This window comes from Corythoichthys intestinalis, chromosome 8 (genome assembly GCF_030265065.1).
Source record: "Corythoichthys intestinalis isolate RoL2023-P3 chromosome 8, ASM3026506v1, whole genome shotgun sequence".
NCBI lineage: Eukaryota > Metazoa > Chordata > Actinopteri > Syngnathiformes > Syngnathidae > Corythoichthys > Corythoichthys intestinalis.
This window is the reverse complement of record NC_080402.1, coordinates 9,188,642-9,207,477: the sequence shown is the minus strand read 5'-3', so window position 1 is coordinate 9,207,477 and position 18,836 is coordinate 9,188,642. Positions and strand designations below refer to the sequence as shown.

At 37.0% G+C, this 18,836-nt stretch overlaps 1 protein-coding gene and 1 long non-coding RNA gene across 2 annotated transcripts in view; one reads left to right on the top strand and one right to left on the bottom strand.

Annotated features, from left to right (window-relative positions):
* Positions 1 to 18,836, top strand: part of LOC130920091 (uncharacterized) — a 182,399-nt gene that overhangs the window by 57,635 nt on the left and 105,928 nt on the right. The gene's annotated exons all lie outside the window — the stretch shown is intronic.
* The window catches only part of LOC130920087 (vasorin-like), a 41,953-nt gene continuing 35,601 nt past the window's right edge, over positions 12,485 to 18,836 (bottom strand). The window contains exon 2 of the mRNA XM_057842960.1: positions 12,485 to 15,187. Coding sequence (XP_057698943.1) covers positions 13,037 to 15,166 — 2,130 coding nt within the window. The 5' untranslated portion in view covers positions 15,167 to 15,187 and the 3' untranslated portion in view covers positions 12,485 to 13,036. The remainder of the gene's footprint in view (positions 15,188 to 18,836) is intronic.

Genomic DNA, 18,836 nt, shown 5'->3' with positions numbered 1-18,836 from the left:
AACACGACGAAGAGAGCCGCAAAATGTCATTGTTTCAGTCTCTCTACGCCAATATTTTTACAGGATATTCTTTTTATCCAAGTATTTTTCCCCAGTAGCTAAATAAATGGCATGGTCATGACGAATAACAGTCTTGTGCTAAATGGAATATGAAATAATAAAAATGCATTTATTCAAGACAACATAGCAAAATTACTGCATAATGATCAAAACTGTCGACTTCACCTTTACAGTCGCACCTCCCGAACAATATTTTATGCCACCTAAATTGGGTTTATGTCATATTCCTTCCCCGGCGTGACAGCTAGCCGACACGCTAACCCGAACCAAGTGATGTTTCAAAGTCGTCGAAGCGGAAAATCACACATAACTAGCCACATAACTGACCAAAGCACACGGTTCCAGTTGAAGCCTGGCACCGTGTGTATTTTTGTGTGAGACCAAGATTGAGCTTTTTGGCAACAAACACTTTAAGTGGGTCTGGCGTGCCACGAAACATGCGCATGCTGAAAAGCACCTCATACCCACTGTGAAGTATGGGGGTGGGTCAGTGATGCTGTGGGGCTGTTTCCCTTCCAAAGGCACTGGGAACCTTGTTAGGGTGCATGGCATCATGAATGCTTTGAAATACCAGGACATTTTAAATCAAAATCTGTTGCCCTCTGCCCGAAAGCTGAAGATGGGTCATCACTGGGTCTTTCAGCAAGACAATGACCCTAAACATATGGCCAAATCTACACAGAAATGGTTCACCAGACACAAAATCAAGCTCCTCCCATGGGCATCTCAGTCCCCAGACCTTGTTTTGTTGACAAAAGGGGGTTATACAAAGTATTAACACCAGGGGTGCTAATAATTGTGGCACACATTATTTGATGTCAAATAATTTTTTCCTTATGTGAGATTTTTTCCCCACTGAATGAATGCGCTTGTATTGAAGGTTGGATTTTTCTCCTTTTTTCCATTAAGGTCCCATAATATTTGAATTAAAAAAAATATTAGAAGCTAAAAAACACATCTTTTTCAGGGGTGTATATATATAATATATATGGCGAGAGAGAGAGAGAGAGAGAGAGAGAGAGAGAGAGAGAGAGAGAGAGAGAGAGAGAGAGAGAGAGGCAGGCAGGCAAATAAGTATTTAATCAACCACCAATTGTGCAAGTTCTCCTACTTGAAAAAGATTAGAGAGGCCTGTAATTGTCAACATGGGTAAACCTCAACCATGAGAGACAGAATGTGGGGGGGAAAAAACAAAAATCACATTGCTTGATTTTTAAAGAATTTATTTCCAAATTAGAGTGGGAAATAAGTATTTGGTCACCTACAAACAAGCAAGATTTCTGGCTGTCAAATACCCCTTTCCTACTGAAACTAGTGGGTCAACGCGCATTTTTTCCAAGCCGATGCAACCCACTAGCAATTGGCTTTTGGCACCTTTCCCATTGACAAAAAAAGCCGTGTCTTTTTTTTGTTTTTTCCACCCGTCTAACCCCCCACCCCTCTTCAGCCGTGCGTAAGGTTACGTGACGTCACCCCACTAAGATCAACGTCGACAAATGCGAACGAATTCATTCAGTTCAAAGAATTAAACAATGCAGAGCAAAATGGAAGCCTCCTTCACGTTTATGTTCTCTGTTTGCGTGCTTTTTACTGCCCTCAAAATGGTCGAAATGCAGCAAAGGATCAACACTGCTTGTGCTGAGGCAACGTAGGCGACGTGAATTCTTCTACTAACTTTGTTGTGGGCATCAACGTAACTACAATTGTGATTTTAACGCGGGTCGCTTGGCGGGTTGATTGACACAGGTCGAGGCGGGTCGCTGCACCTTTCCCACTGCCACCAAAAGCCGATTGTTAGTGGGTTGACACGGGTTTTTTGGCCAGTGGGAAAGGGGTAAAAGAGGTCTTAATTTTTCTAACGAGGTCTAACGAGGCTCCACTCGTTACCTGTATTAATGGCACCTGTTTTAACTCATTATCGGTATAAAAGACACCTGTCCACAACCTCAGTCAGTCACACTCCAAACACTACTATGGCCAAGACCAAAGAGCTGTCGAAGGACACCAGAGACAAAATTGTAGACCTGCACCATGCTGGGAAGACTGAATCTGCAATAGATAAAACACTTGGTGTAAAGAATTCAACTGTGGGAGCAATTATTAGAAAATGGAAGACATACAAGACCACTGATAATCTCCCTCGATCTGGGGCTCCATGCAAGATCTCACCCCGTGGTGTCAAAATGATAACAAGAACGGTGAGCAAAAATCCCACAACCACACGGGGGGACCTAGTGAATGACCTACAGAGAGCTGGGACCACGGTAACAAAGGCTACTATCAGTAACACAATATGCCGCCAGGGACTCAAATCCTGCACTGCCAGACGTGTCCCCCTGCTGAAGAAAGTACACGTCCAGGCCCGTCTGCGGTTCACTAGAGAGCGTTTGGATGATCGAGAAGAGGACTGGGAGAATGTGTTATGATCAGATGAAATCAAAATAGAACTTTTTTGTAGAAGCACAGGTTCTCGTGTTTGGAGGAGAAAGAATACCGAATTGCATCCGAAGAACACCATACCCACTGTGAAGCATGGGGGTGGAAACATCATGCTTTGAGGCTGTTTTCCTGCAAAGGGACCAGGACGACTGGTCTGTGTCAAGGAAAGAATGAATGTGGCCATATATTTAGAGATTTTGAGTGAAAATCTCCTTCCATCAGCAAGGGCATTGAAGATGAGGCGTGTCTGGGTCTTTCAGCATGACCATGATCCCAAACACACAGCCAGGGCAACAAAGGAGTGGCTTCATAAGAAGCATTCCAAGGTCCTGGAGTGGCCTAACCAGTCTCCAGATCTCAACCCCATAGAAAATCTATGGAGGGAGTTGAAAGTCTGTGTTGCCCAACGACAGCCCCAAAACATCACTGCTCTAGAGGAGATCTACATGGAGGAATAGGCCAAAATACCAGCAACAGTGTGTGAAAAGCTTGTGAAGAGTTACAGAGAACGTTTGGCCTCTGTTATTGCCAACAAAGGGTACATAACAAAGTATTGAGATGAACTTTTGGTATTGACCAAATACTTATTTTCCACCATGATTTGCAAATAAATTCTTTAAAAATCAAACAATGTGATTTTCTGTTTTTTTTTTTTTTTCCACATTCTGCCTCTCATGGTTGAGGTTTACCCAAGTTGACATTTGCAGGCCTCTCTAATATTGTCAAGTGGGAGAACTTGCACAGTTCGGGGTTGACTAAATATGTATTTGCCCCACTGTATATATGTACATATCTTCTATCTATCTATCTCTCGTAACCTGAAATTTCTTTCTTACTGCATTTTTATCACTAAAGGGGAAAATGGTATACATTGTTTTTATTTGTCCTCTATATTTCATTTCTTAATTCATTCGTTTTAAATAATTAAAGAAGGGAAAACCGTAAATAGTAATTTTTTACATTTCATTGTTTTTTTAAAAGATAAAAATCACGCAAATTGTCTTGTTTTATATTTGAAATTGTTCTTTTTTTAATTCAAAAAGGATAAAAACTTTAAATATGATTGATGCAGTCCTTGACCTGTCATTGAGGACTACAGACATTGTATTAACATTTATTTTAGCAAGAAACATGAAGTCGCTACATATGAATGACCACAAAAAAATGATGTTGCGGGCAGGATATGGCCCCCGGCCATGAGTACATTCTTTTTATTTATGTTGCTGTCATTTGCTGAGCAAAAAAAAAAAAAGTTTCACCGAGTCCTGCAGTTACACAAGCTATTTCTTTCTTTAAAAAAAAAAGGTTCTTTATGGATGGCATTCACGGTTGTAAATGTTTACTGCTCCAGCTGAAGAAAACCGCAATTTTGCATTCAAGCTAACTTCAGCTGTCAGCTGAGAATGAAGAAGCCTCTCACATGAGACGCAAGTTAAATACATCCAGTTGCGCCCACACACAGAGATCCGTAGCATAGCACGCGGACACGTGACAGAGTTCAAGTTGAAAATTGTAGAAGTACTTCTTAAGATCATTTGGAATGATGCAATATTAAGAATAGTTTTTGAGTCATTTACAATAAACGACCAAATAAAAATGTAGAAACATAACAAGTTGGGTGTGAAATACAACCAAGGAAACAGTCGGAAATATGGAAAAAGAAAAATAGCATTTTAGGGAGTGCTTCAGACTTTTTAACCCCTTGATGGCTGAATTTAACAAACGTATATCAAAAAGTACTGAAGTAAATAATATTAATAAAAATATATAGATTAAAAAATACAACCGAAAATGGAAAATTCCTAAATTTAAACAATGAATTAAAAAAAGATTAAAAAATAAAACAATAAGGAAGAGGACATAGAAAATGATGAAAAATCAATCAAAAATACGAGTATAAAACTTAAAAACATTTGAAAAAAAATATTTTTTTTTTAGATAATTAAAAGTAAAAAACTTATAATGAAGCAATTTTAAAAATTAAAATATTTTTGGGGAAAATTTAAAGCGGATGAATTTATCAATAAAGTCCTCCTTTATATTAATTTTTTAAAATTTATTTATTCAAAATATTTTTATGTTTAATAATTATTTTTTTTAAAAATCACGTTTGTACATGATAATTACCATAAAAAAAAGATAACTATCATGTAAAAATGTGATAATTATCATGTGAAATTGTTAAAATTATCATGTAAAAAACATGATAACTATGATGTAAAAATTTGATAACTATCAAGTAAATACGTGATAATTATGTAAAAAACTTGTTACCTGTCATTTAAAAATGTGATATTAATGTAGAAACGTGTTAACTATCATTTAAAAATGTTGATATTTATGTAAAAACGCGATACTATCATGTAAAAACATGATATCATGTAAAAATGCGATGCTATCATGTAAAAGTAAAACGTAATACATACTATCAAGTATAAACATAATTATCGTCTAAGAATATAACTATCACGTAAAAAGGTGATCATTATGTAAAATCTGTATAACTATCATGTAAAAAAAGATGTGATAACATGTAAAAAGGTGATACTTTTTTTATATTTTGGGTGGCAGCAATTCACTTACGTACTCTTTTTTTTTTTTTTTTTCAATTTTAACCGATTTTCAACTAATTTTTTAATTCTATTATTTTATCAATACCATATATTAGTACAATATGATAATTAATACTATTTTATCAATACCATACAATACTACTACTATAGAGAAAACAGCCAGCCATACATACACGTTACAGGAAACGATAGCAGAACATGAACAAAACAAAATTTTTGGGTGTAAGTAAACTGTGGGACAAGGTTAATGTTCACTTGTAAGCACAAATGATGCAAATGCACGTCAATGCAAAAATCTTATCACCGGAGACAACAAAGATGCCAGTTGTAATCAGGGTCCACGCAACGTATATATTCCTCCAATACTTTATGTGTACTTGTTAACTCATTTCCAGGCATTGACACCTCTAGATGTCCAATCCGTTTGAAGTGGAAGGGTGGCAGCGAATAAACGTTCATTCACTGCCACCCTTCCACTTCAGACAGATTGGACGTCTACTAGTGATAAATTCATTCGAATCCACAGCAAAAGGCCACATGACTGGACGTCTAGCCTCATTAATAGCATTGTATTTTCAAGTATACTTTTTTTGAGGCAAAAAAGTCATATTTTAATATTTGATATGCAGTATTTTGCAAATTAACAGACGACACAGTTTTAGAAAAAGAGTATTTTTAATACTGTCATTTCTGTTATCATCCTTTTTCTTTCAAACAGACAATTTTGACAAACAATACAAAGCATCTAACCATGTTGCAAACAGCTGCTGGTCCCTTTTACAGTCCAAAACCGCATAAAAGTATTCCAGTTGAAGGGCAGATGGTAAATATTCACATTTCATTGCAGATAGTCACAAAAATCTGCTGAATTAATTATTCATTCATTGCCATTGACAGTGATAGATGTCTAATTCATTTTTACTGTGCAGATCTCCAGAGTTAAAGGCCTATTGTTATTATTATTATTATTATTTTTTTTTTTTTACTTTTATAGATTTCATACATGAAGCCTTAATTTAAATGTAACGCTGATCTACAGAGTTAACCCCTTGCTGCCTGAATTTACATTTAACATATAGACAGCCAAAAGCATTGGGATAAATACATAAGTACATAAAAGTAGTAATAATGAAAATTACATTTACTATAGAACATTAACTCTTTAAGCCAACTTTGCCGACTTGAACAATCCAGAGCTGCAAATATTGTGCCTCATGCACTTAGTACTTTGCAGCAAAAATGGCAGACATCTGCAGCTGTGGCTTGTTAAAGTCGGCAATGTTGCTTGTCGCAAATTTGCATCTTTGGCGTTGAAAATGAAAAATACAACTAAAAATTGGGAAATCTTAAATTAAAAAAAAAAAAAAAAAATCTTGAAAAATAAAACAGAAATGCTACAAAAATATCGAAAATAAAGAATACAAAGTTCAAATAAAAAAAAATTTTTTTTTTGAAAATACAAACATTGAATAAAAAAGGAGGAATTTATCAATACATTTTATTTTAAAATATTTCATTTTCAAAATATTTTAAATATTTAATTTTCTATCTTTTACATGATGTTTATTTTGAGGATTTTTCCACATTTTTAGCTGTATTTTTTTCAATTTAATTTTCTAAAGTTAGCATTTTTTTGTATGTATTTTCATTGAACTTATGTATTTCTCCAATGCTTTGTATTTTTGTTAAATGTTAATTCAGGCATCGAGGGGTTAATCTAAATTTTAACTTGGTGCTTCAGAGTTAAAGCCTCAATTTTTTTTAAAACTTGTAAATAATTTCTTTATGAAGATTTACTTTAATTTCCAGTGTCAAAGTATTAAAATTTTGAAAATTTGTATTCATTGTATCTATACATCTTTTACCTTAATTTGACTCTAAAGTTGTAATTTAAAAATTTAAATACATAAGTCATTAAGATTTCATTCCCCAAGATCTTAAAAAATGGCACTGAATGAGTTAACCATTTCACTGCCATTGACAATGATAGACATCCAATTATAGTTTATCACTAATAGACGTCCAATCCATATGAAGTTCGGGGGTTTCACTGCCACCCTCCCACTTCAAATGGATTGGACGTCCAGTTCCGTCAATGACAGCAAGCCGATAAGCTTAAAAAAAATGAAGGAAAAGTTTGATTCAACACATATGATGTAGTTTCATCCATAGCCAAGATGTAACAATGTTTTATGAGCGCTGTTTCAAAAAACATCTGCGTGGAGTCAAAGGCACATTGCTGTAAACCATTTACACTTTAGCTGGTTAAGATTTATCTCTTCAAAACAAAATTTCAGAGTGACAAAAAACAGGGGGGGAAAAATTTTAGAAAAGCTTCTTTGAATAGAAGTTTCGGTAAAATCAAAAAAAGTTACGTCAACTCTTCTCAACGGTTTTGAATCTTTCAATAAGGCAAGAATATGATCTATACAAACACAAGTGCACAAATAAAGATTAACTTGGTTTTGTACAAAGTATACATCTACCTGAGTCCTATCCTTTAGTAACATCCAGCGTTGCACCGATACAAGTATAGGAAGGGACCTCGATACGGCATTGAAATGCAGGCACTGGTATCATGAAAATGTTCATATTGTTATTACATGATAGTTATCATGTTATTACATGATAGCGGCAGGTTTTTTTTTCATGATAGTTATGGTTTTACAGGATACTATCAACATGATATCATGTAAAAAGGTGATACTGGACTTTTTTTGTTGTAAGGTACACAAACTGTTCGGGTGCACAAACTGTTTTGGGGAGGGCTGCGTATCACACTAGTCACGTTACATGATTGACAATGCGCTCGTGTAAAAGTGCGTCATGAACGTAACACCCAAACTCATCTTGTACTGTAACTACATGTATAAGCATGTTACATGCTAATTCATGTTTTTATTACTTGATTTGAAGAAAAAAAACACAAGCATAGTAGCACATTTCATTCAACTATGTTTGCACAATTACCCCAAATTATTAAAAAATCTAGATATAAAAACATGTATTAGCATGTGGCTACAAGATGATCAGATAGTTCAAGACGCATTTTTAATCAGGCACTTTTACAACTCCTCAGCCAATCATATACTGCAATTTTCGGACAATAAGACGCTATTTTTTCTTCTCATTTTAAATCCTGCGGTTTATAGTCGAGTGCGGCTTATTGTTGATTTCTTTCGGTAAATAGGCAAAACTTTTTTTGTCAGCGGCGTCATTAAACTGCCATAAGACCGTGATATGATATGACACTATCATGGGCACAAATTAATTCAAATGTCATCCGGCAAATTATGTCACTAACCCCATTTATGTTCAGCTCTGATCTTTTACATCCATTCAAAAGTGAGATGCCGGATGACACAAAATGACATCGGTCATAAGCATTCATTAATGCTCATGGCAGTGTCATGTCATAATTATGATGGTCTTATAATTGTCTTATGGCGCCATTGTCAAGTTAAGTGTTACCAAATACCATAACTAACAACTAATGAAACAACTGGAACAGTAACTGAAGAAATAATTAGCACAGAACATGATTTTTGATTGTTAATTATATCTGTAGTGCTGCAACGCATGCTAGGAGGCATAATGGACGACAACATTGTTGACAGCAGGTGGCAGCAGAGGTGACCTATCTTCCCCAAAGGAGCAGTGATGGCCAAATGAAGCTTCTTGAAGCAATGAAGCTTTTCAGCTAATCGGTTCAAAGCTTCATGGAGGTTCATTTGGTCTTAAAGTGTTTCCGGTTAATATCTTTTGGTGTAATTATCCTATAATACAGTGTGGACAGCTACGGCTTATAGTCCAGTGCAGCATGTCTATGAACAAATGCCATTTTCGTGTCAAATTTGGTGGGTGGTACCTTATAGTCAGATGCGCCTTATCGTCCGAAATTTACGGTAGCTTCAATAGTGTGACACAGGCCCCCCAAACAGTTTGTGTACCTACAGTCAGCCCTCCTAAGATGACCGTAAATTAAAAACTTCGCCGAAGAAGAAGAGGAAAAATTTTTAGCCTGGGACAGATATTATGGTTATATTCTGGTAAATATTGTTGAATGTCCTCATTTAGCAGTCATATTTTCGATTTATGGGCCTATACCTATAATTGTATACGTTTTATGAACACTAACATTAACGTGAGCGTCTATAAAGATGTTTCCTTTGTTAGAAAACTGGGAAAAAGCAAGGTAACGAATTTGTGTCCTCTGCTAGCATAAGTAATTAGCAAATAAACTAAGCTAATGTACCAATGCTGTTTATTGGCAGCACTGACTGTGGAGTTAATACAAGTGTCAGGCTTGATACCAAACTGTACAAACATAAAAATATATAAACATTTTTGCCTTTGAAAGCATTTTACGTCAGGTTTCAGAGGAGCTAATTTATTGTCACCCATACCAGTTCGGTACAAAGGTCGTTAGGCACTGTCTAACCAAGCCATGATGGCAATTATTTTACATTCAAGTGAGTACGGAGTAATCTAATACCAAAAGGAAGATAATTGTATGCGGTACCAATACTAGCGGAATCGTATCAGGAGCCAAAAAATGGTATCGGTGCAACACTAGTAACATCAATCTCAGCATTTGTTTCAAAGAATTTCTACAATCATTAGTGACACGTTGGCAGGTTTTTTTTCTCCAATGTAAAACAGTTCATAACATTTTAAATCACAAAAACAGCAATACTGAATCAACATCTGGTAAAAACAATATAAAAACAACAATTATCAAAACATCAGACGTCCGGGCAGACTCAGTGGCTTTTCATTCAGTACATTTGTCTTTTACGGCTAATTTAGCCCCCACTGAGCTAAAAGCGATTTGATGTGTTGAGAGAATTACAGATGGGTATGTTGACAGAGTACAATCCAACTTGGTTGGTATGCTTGGAAGTTCAGCTCCAAAAAATGTTATCAAAGAGTCTTGTCCACAGTATTTGAAGTGTTAGCTTAGCGTCGGTAGCGAAACGTGGAAAACTCAAATGCGGTGGAGTCCAAGTTTAGAATCGTTCTATAGCTGCAGTTTTCTCCAGTTTCACGTCAAAGTCCAGCAACAGATTTACGACTCATTCGTTGTTTCCTCGAACAGTTTTAAAACAAACTATTGTCAGTCTTCTCTTTTCAATTGCACGTCGTTTAACTCTTTCGGTGCCATTGACGAGGATAGACGTCGAATCGTGTGGCGGTTAAAAACTAAATAAACATCTTTAAAAGAGCTTTTCACTAGTAGATGTCCATCCATTTGAACTGGGAGGGTGGCAGCTTGCAGACCCTCCTCCAATGAATTGGACGTCTATCACCGTCAATGGCAGTAATGAGTTAATCACTTAGTTGGGTTTTTCCTCACTATCAACCCCATTTGAAACAACCGCCTACTCCTTGCGTTGTAGAGGTTTATCTTATTTCCGCTATGGTCTGTGCATCTTTCGACCATTTTTCTTCTAATTTTGGTGAAAGAGAATTCGAAAACTAGCCTATTTTCGTTTTGAGTTTTAATGTGTCACCAACTAAAAAATAGGATGTGAATTTTCTTACACTATGTCAGAAAGTCGGGAAATAAAATGCGACCATTATTTGCTTTGCCGAAACGTGGAAGACGTTCTTCTGCAGGTTCTTATTCTGCGGTAGGCTCTTGGAGACCTCCGGTGCCATCATTAGCTAGCACTACAATTTCCAAACTTCGTACAAACCTTTTCCGCGGTTAGGTCATTGTCTCGCAGAGAAACGATACATATTACACCATCCTGCGCATCGATGAGTAACGGGCAGTGTTGGAACTCACGCCCTTGAATCAGTTATGTTACATAATGAAACTACTTGCTGTAACTTCTAACTTAACCTGTTAGAATTTCTCATTTTATAACAACCCAATACTTATTGTATGGGTATTACCCAAGTTATTTGTGTTACATGATTCAAGTGAAAAGTCTCCCACTGCAGCACAATAAAGACGATGTAATTACAAAAAAGAGAATCGGCTTGTTTTCTATGGGGGCGCCATTTGTAAAGCAGCACATGCTGAAAGTTACGATGATATTTTCTCACATTTAACGCAGCACAGTGTTTAAAATTTTTAGAGTCACTTTTTTTTGCACTTTTAAAGTAAATCTATATCTTACGTCTTAAATCTAAATCTTTAAATCTAAATCTAAATCTTGAATCTAAATCTTAAATCTAAATCCTTAATGTAAATGTTAAATCTAAATCCTGAATCTTAAATATAAAACCTAAATGTAAATCTTAAATACATATCTTAAATGTAAACCTTAAATCTAAATCTTGAAACGGGTAAAACTAAATATTTAGCTAATATGCAAACATAGTCTGAGCTGCTCCAACTTTTATTGTTTTACTTCCGGTCACCAGTCATATGAATATACATATTACATATATACATATAGGTATACGTAAATATTTCGTTTCACCCGTTTCAAGATTTAGGATTTCGATTTAACATTTACATTTACAATTTAGATATGAGATTTATATTTAAGATTTACATTTAGGATATATAAGTAAGATGTAGATTTAAGATATATATTTCAAATATAGATTTAAGATTTAGATTTAACATTCAGATGTAAGATTTATATTTAAGACTTGTATTGAAGATTTACATTTAAGATGTATATTTAACATTTAGATTTAGGATTTATATTTAACATTTTACATTTAACATTTATATTAAGGATTTATATTTAACATTTAGATTTAAGATATATATATATATGTAAGATTTACATTTACAATTAAGATTTAGATTAAAGATTTAAATTAGTTATGTATTTAAACATTTAAGTCTAAGCACTTTTAAAGTAAATCTAAATCTTAAGTCTTAAATCTAAATCTTAAATCTAAATCTTAAATCTAAATCTTAAATCTAAATCTTAAATCTAAATCTTAAATCTAAATCCTTAATGTAAATGTTAAATCTAAATCCTGAATCTTAAATATAAAACCTAAATATAAATCTTAAATTTAAATCTCATATTTAAAATGTATATCTTAAATATATATCTTAAATGTAAATCTTAAATCTAAATCTTGAAATGGGTGAAACTAAATATTTAGCTAATATGCAAACATAGTCTGAGCTGCTCCAACTTTTATTGATTTACTTCAGGTCACCAGTCATATGAATTTACATATTACATATACTGTATATACATATATGTATACATAAATATTTCATTTCACACGTTTCAAGATTTAGGATTTAGATTTAACATTTACATTTACGATTTAGATGTGAGTTTTATATTTAAGATTTACATTTAGGGTATATAATTAAGATGTAGATTTAAGATATATATTTGAAATATAGATTTAACATTTAGATTTAAGATTTATATTTAAGACTAATATTTAAGATTCTTATTTAAGATTTAGATTTAACATTTAGATTTAGGATTTATATTTAACATTTTAGATTTAACATTTAGATTAAGGATTTATATTTAACATTTAGATTTAAGATATATATGTAAGATATACATTTACAATTAAGATTTAGATTAAAGATTTAATTTAGTTCTGGATTTAAACATTCAAGTCTAATAATTGTTATTTAAAAATAAATATTTAAATTGCTAAATAATGTCGTAAATGTGCAAAAAAAGTGACTAAAATGTTCACACCACATTTTAAACACTGATGCGGCGCTAAATTTGAGAAAATGTCGTAATTTTCAGCATTTGCTGCTTTACAAACGGTGCCCCATAGTTTTAAATTTGTCTTTTTCTGAAATTAAAACAAAAGCAATGGTCGATAGGTACACAGACCTAATTTGTCGTGAGTGTGACTGCTACTTCTTGTTCTCTGAATGGACAAACCAGTCAGTTGTGCCACATCCTAACTGAAGCAAACTTCAGAATGATAAACCACTACAAAGGTTGTAGCAGAATTTCTCAAGTCTTGATCGGCAAGACTTACAACTGTTCATAGATTACTGAATCTCAGAAATACGATGGCTTAAGGTGCGATCGATTGTTATTTGAGGGGGAATGTCCTTGCATCAATGGTACCTCGTAGTCCAAGTTGCCATTTTGTTGTAAGGATGCGGGTGGCTGTGAGGTGTGAGAGTGGTCTAATTCAATCTGTTTGTGGGATAGAGGACCCTTTTCCCCATTTTCTGGACAAGCTTTGATGCCTTCAACTCGTAATGAATCGTCTGGATCGGCGGGACCCAGCTCCAGCTCCATTTTCGCTTTATTCTGCCTTCTTTTTCTCATGCAGATTATAAGACCTGCCACCAATGCCAACCCTAGCACTATTGCCAGAGCAGCTATGGCAGGAATTAGAGTATATGTGAGGGAGCTCTGGGTCTCCACTCGGGGTTCTAAAGATGTCAGTGGAACCCCCGCAGTCCGAGCTTCTGTACATGACCCCGTCTCAACAGAGCTGTTGGACCTCGTGGTCATTCTTTCTCCGAGGGGACTCGCACAGACCGAGTAGGTACAGTTGGGTCGCAGTCCACGCAGAGTGTACTCCGGGTAGGATGCAGGCACGCTCAGAATAATCGGGCGACGGTCAGGGCCTGAGAGATTGCGATAGGTCAGCCTGATGCCACGGATATTTGGCCGGGTCTTGATGAAGAGGTGCAGGTCAAGAAGAATGGACGTGGAGGTCACCTGGCGGGAGCTGATAGCGTCAAGTTCAGCAAGAATGGTGGACGCCTCTACAGACGCTTCTGTTCCAGAAGGTTTTGGCGGGTCGGGTACGTCGTTGAGATTTTCACAGAAGATTCCGGATGTCCCCAAAGGACAAAGGCAACCTAGTTGTCCCATTGGATCAAAGTTACAAGTGCCACCGTTAAGACAGATGTTTGCAGGACAAATATGTTGGACATATTCCCCACTGGTGGAGGTAGGGGAGGCGTGTGGTTCTGATGGAAGCGGGAATGTTTTCAAGTCTGGGGTTTGTTCACTCGGTGGTGGGGGAGGAGGAAGAGAAGGGATTGCATTGGTATGGCTTGTTTCTGTTGTAGTAGGGCCTTGTGGAAGTGGAGTACTCCCAACAGGGGATTTCATCAGCAAAGTGGTGGTTGGTGGACATCCAAAATCTGTATGTTCCAGGACAGAAAGCATCTTCCCAGCATTAGCCAGAGGAAAGTGGCACCTAGTATCCCCTTGTCTTCCCAGATCTATTTTCTTCTCTCTAAGCCATACTGAAAACCAAGCCATGGGACACCAACAATTGAATGGGTTCTCAGCTGCTTCCAGATGTACCAATCTCGGGAAAGACTGGAAAAAGTCTTGGGGGAATCCCTGAAGATTGAGACCACTCAGATCTAATTCTTGGAGTCCGGTGAGTTTCTGAAAGTCTTCTGTTCTGAGCTCACCCAGTGGGTTCGAAGCGAGGTTGAGCTTGATCAAACCCTTGAGGGAGTCCTTCTTTAAAGCCTGGGGAACCTCAGATAATTGATTCATGGAGATGTCTAGTTCGTGGAGGTTCTCCAGGGAGCCTAGAAGATCTTCATCCAGAGAAATAAGCCCAAGAGAAGCCATTCTAAGGTTTTCTAAGTGTGGCGTCTGAAGGTCTGAGACATCTAAGTTCGGAATGTTGTTAGAACTCAGGTCTAGAAGCAATAGGCGGGGTAGATTGAGGGATGGCAAGGAGGTGAGTTTGTTCCCGTGGAGCTTGAGTTCAAGTAGCTTTTCTAAACCTTCAAAAGCGTCCTGTTGAATGCTCTGGATGTGATTTTGGTGGAGATACAGTCTCTCCAGCTGTACCAAGCCGGAAAAACTGTCTTTTGAAATGTGAGTGATGACGTTAGATGACAAGTCCAAATTCTTCAGCTTCGACAGCATCTTGAATGCACCATCCGGAACTTCTCCCAACTCATTCTGGCTCAGATCTAGCAAATCCAAGTCCCCTAGTCCTGTGAAATCATTTTGGGTCAAAGCGTTGATACCATTTTGAAAGATGAAAAGTTGTAATGTGCTGGCAGGAACCCGGGGCACAGTGTTGGATCGCCGATTGATGCAAAATATTGAGCCGGGACTGGGACAAGTACAATCTGCTGGACACTCAAAACACGTAACCAGGCTGGACGAGAGGAAGATGAGGACAAGTGGAGGCCGCATGGTAATTCCAAGCTTGGGAATCTAAAAGACAGAAGGCCAAAGAATAAAGAGCTGTTAATCGTATAAATTATTGGTAATTTGTGAAGATGATTGACAAAATTTTGAAGTATCGATACTAAACTGTATCCGAATACGATATTTGATTTCATTTAACAGGGCGAATCAATTGGATGCCTTGCGCCATCAATGGCACTGAAACATGAGGCAGTTTTCCCAGTTTACATGAATTGGATGTATCATTGTCATTGGCAGGCAATGGGTTCGTTTTGGGTCTCTTCCTTGTTATCTGGGTCTTTTTCAAAGACCCAGATACTGTTATTGTTTTTTTTTTTTTTTCTGAATTGGATTCCTTCGGCGCACCGCGCAGCCCAAACCGCTTGACTGATCGGCACCGTTCAAGTATCGACACATGCGGAATTATTGTACGACGCAGGGAATTTTTCAAACGGCTCCGAAAAATTTTCCGTTGCGCTGCAAACGGCAATTTTCCGGAAAAAAAAGCCATTTTCAAAATGTATGTAGTCCTACAATTTTTGACCAAATTACATAATTTAGGTATAAAAAATTCCGGGACGGTGAGGGGCATAAAAGTTTTATTCAGAATTTGGAAAAAATTTACGCTTCCCCGGAAATTTGACAAAAACTTGCCCATTCATTGGGTGCTGCCATTGATATACACGGACGTCCAAACTTCCCATTAATTTCCAATGGCATTTAATCATGTTTTTTCATTCTATTGATGCCAATGTACTTGGATTCCATTGATGCCTATGTAAGTCGAAACCATTGACATCCATGGACGTCCAATTTTTTCCCCCATTCATTTTCAATGGCAAAAAAAAAAACAATGTCCCCAAATCAACAGAAAATGAACAGATATCAATCCAGATTCAATAGGACGTGTACCCCAAATCTCCCCGATTGCACTGACGCTGATGGAGGGTGATGCCATTGACGTCCATGGATGTCCAAACTTCCCATTCATTTCCAATGGCATTTAATCATGTTTTTTCATTCTATTGATGCTAATGTGCTTGGATTCCATTGACGCCTATGTAAGTCAATGCGATTGACGGCCATGGTCGTCCAAATTTTTTACATTGATTTCAAAGGCAAAAAAAAAAATGTCCCCAAATCAACAGGAAGTGACCTGATATTGTCTCCAAAATGTCCCCAAGCCAACCTGGGCGGGGTTAAGATCTGTATCACCACAGAGCAAAGACCCAGAGTAATTTCTCCAGAAATTGTAGTTTCTAGTTAATTTATGGTAATTTACAGATCACTTCCTTTTGATTTTGAGACACCTCCGGTATATTTGTTGTGTTGCGGGGTAAATTTCTGAATATTTTATATATTCTGTTGATTTTGGGGAATTTCCGGATGACTCCCTGTTCATTCTGGGTGACTTACTGCTGATTTTGAGGCATTTTCAGGTCACTTCCTATTGTTATTAGGACTTCCTATTGTAACTTGGGGCATTTGGGGATTACTTCCTATTTATACCGTGTCACTTCCTGTTAACTCATTCACTCCCAGCCATTTTAACCGGAGCAAGGCCCTTCGATCCCGGCCGTTTTACTGGATTTTGACTGATTTTGCAAGGCCCACAGAAAATTCTGTTCTATTGCTATATAAACATGGAACCCACCAAAAGGAAGATTAGACTCTCTTCTTTCAGCAGAAAAAAATGTTAGTTCATATCTTTTTCCATTTTTTAGAAATCAGCATTAGAAAATAGCTTAGTTTGAGCAATTTTCCAATTTCTGATGAAAAAACGCAGAAATTGAGCTCTTTGTGAAAGCATACGTTTCAAACATAACTTTGACTTTAACACAGCTATTTTTTTGCTTTAGTTACATCCCAAACTGGGCCGGCCCGGGCCATTTGGGGGCCCTAAGCAAAATAATGCAAAGGGGCCCATATTTTTGGCCCACCAGTGTACTGTGAAACCTGTATATGCTATCCAACCCATACGTCCATATTTTGTATATTAATCAGATTTTGTTGCACTGCATACTTCAAACTTCTCACCCCAAATGATTGTCAGTACTTACAGTAGATAGCGCCAAACCTTTTTCTAAAAGAGGAAAGAAGGAAGTAAAGGAAAAACTTTTATTTTTTAAGTATCAAAACTCACAAAAGTAAGATAAAGCAAACTGTAGCAAATAAAATACAATATAAATTAAACAATTGCCAGGTTGGGGGCCCCCTAGTGGTCAGGGGCCCTATGCAGCTGCATAGTCTGCGTATAGACCCTACCCATGTGACGTCACAACTCCTTCCTCCTGACTGGTGCCGCCCACTTGTCCGTCAACACATCATGTTTCCCTGTTACGGCTACGTACATTCCTCCTATTTACGGCGTGTTTTTCTGCTCCTTAACATTAATAATCAAAATGGTGAAGGCGTGTGTGGCTGTTGGTTGCACTAACAGAGAAGATGGAAGGAGAGACTTGAAGTTTTACCGTATTCCGAGGGATCCAAAGAGGAGAGCGAAATGGACGGCTGCAATTCGACGTGAAAACTGGGCACCAAAAAATCACCACAGACTATATAATAGTCATTTTATATCCGGTAAGATGCATTTAAGATATACTTAGAGGGTTTTGGGCTGACAAATAACCACAATTAAGATCATTGCTAGGCTAATCGCCGACAACATACACGTATGTATGTAGTGAGAGTGCTATCGCTAAACCATATAAACATTAAAAGCCTTAACTCCATTGACAAACGACATGAAATACATTAGACTTGACAGTGGATGTTGGCAATAACAAAAGATTTTGAATTGAAAATTTCGTAACTCACCTTTCCAAGCACAAGATAGATTCCTGCCGAATTTTCGTGGACGAGGACCTGTTTCACCCAACCAGCAACGAAGTATTTATAAGCCTCCAAGCTCTTGAAGTTTTTCAAATTTTCGTGAGAATAGGCTGATTTTGTGTGGACAAGATAATTGTAAATATCAGCGTAGCAGATGTCAGGCAGACAGGGCGAAGACAGTGGGTCGAAAAACATCGATTTGGGCATCAAATATGGATCTGGCGACTGTATAGAACGAAGCTTTTCCACATAACGCCTTTTATGCAACACATCCAGTGAGTTTACGGCATCAGAAAGCACCGGTGTTCGGCCATTCCTTACTACGCGGCGAAACGTCCTACACAATGCTCAGGGCGCTTGCGCATGCATTCACACGCATGCGCACATCGGTTAGAGGCGGCGATTACTCACTATTTTTGTTTTTATTTAGTTATTTAGAACCTTTTCACAGCCTCAAAGAGACTTTTTGCATGTATTACCCTCTCATACTTTTAACCATTGTGTTTTTTTGTGTTAGCTTTGAAGCAGTTGACCACATTAGTCACGTAGCGTTTTTAAACTGTCCTTATTTGATGTAACTACATTTAAGTATTTTCTGCAGGCATTTTTTTAGTACCTTATTCCTGTATGCATCTAAACAAAACAAGTTTAGAGCGCACGGTAGTACTTTAGGTGTCAAATTCCACTTATGTAGGACGTTTCGCCGATGTAGGATATTTTGGCAGAACACCGGGTCTTCCATGAAATGCATTTTAAATTCCTCGATCAATTGAAACCAATGCTAATACAGAGACAAAATGACGGACAAGTGGGCGGAACCATACAGCGAGCACGTGGTTTTGTT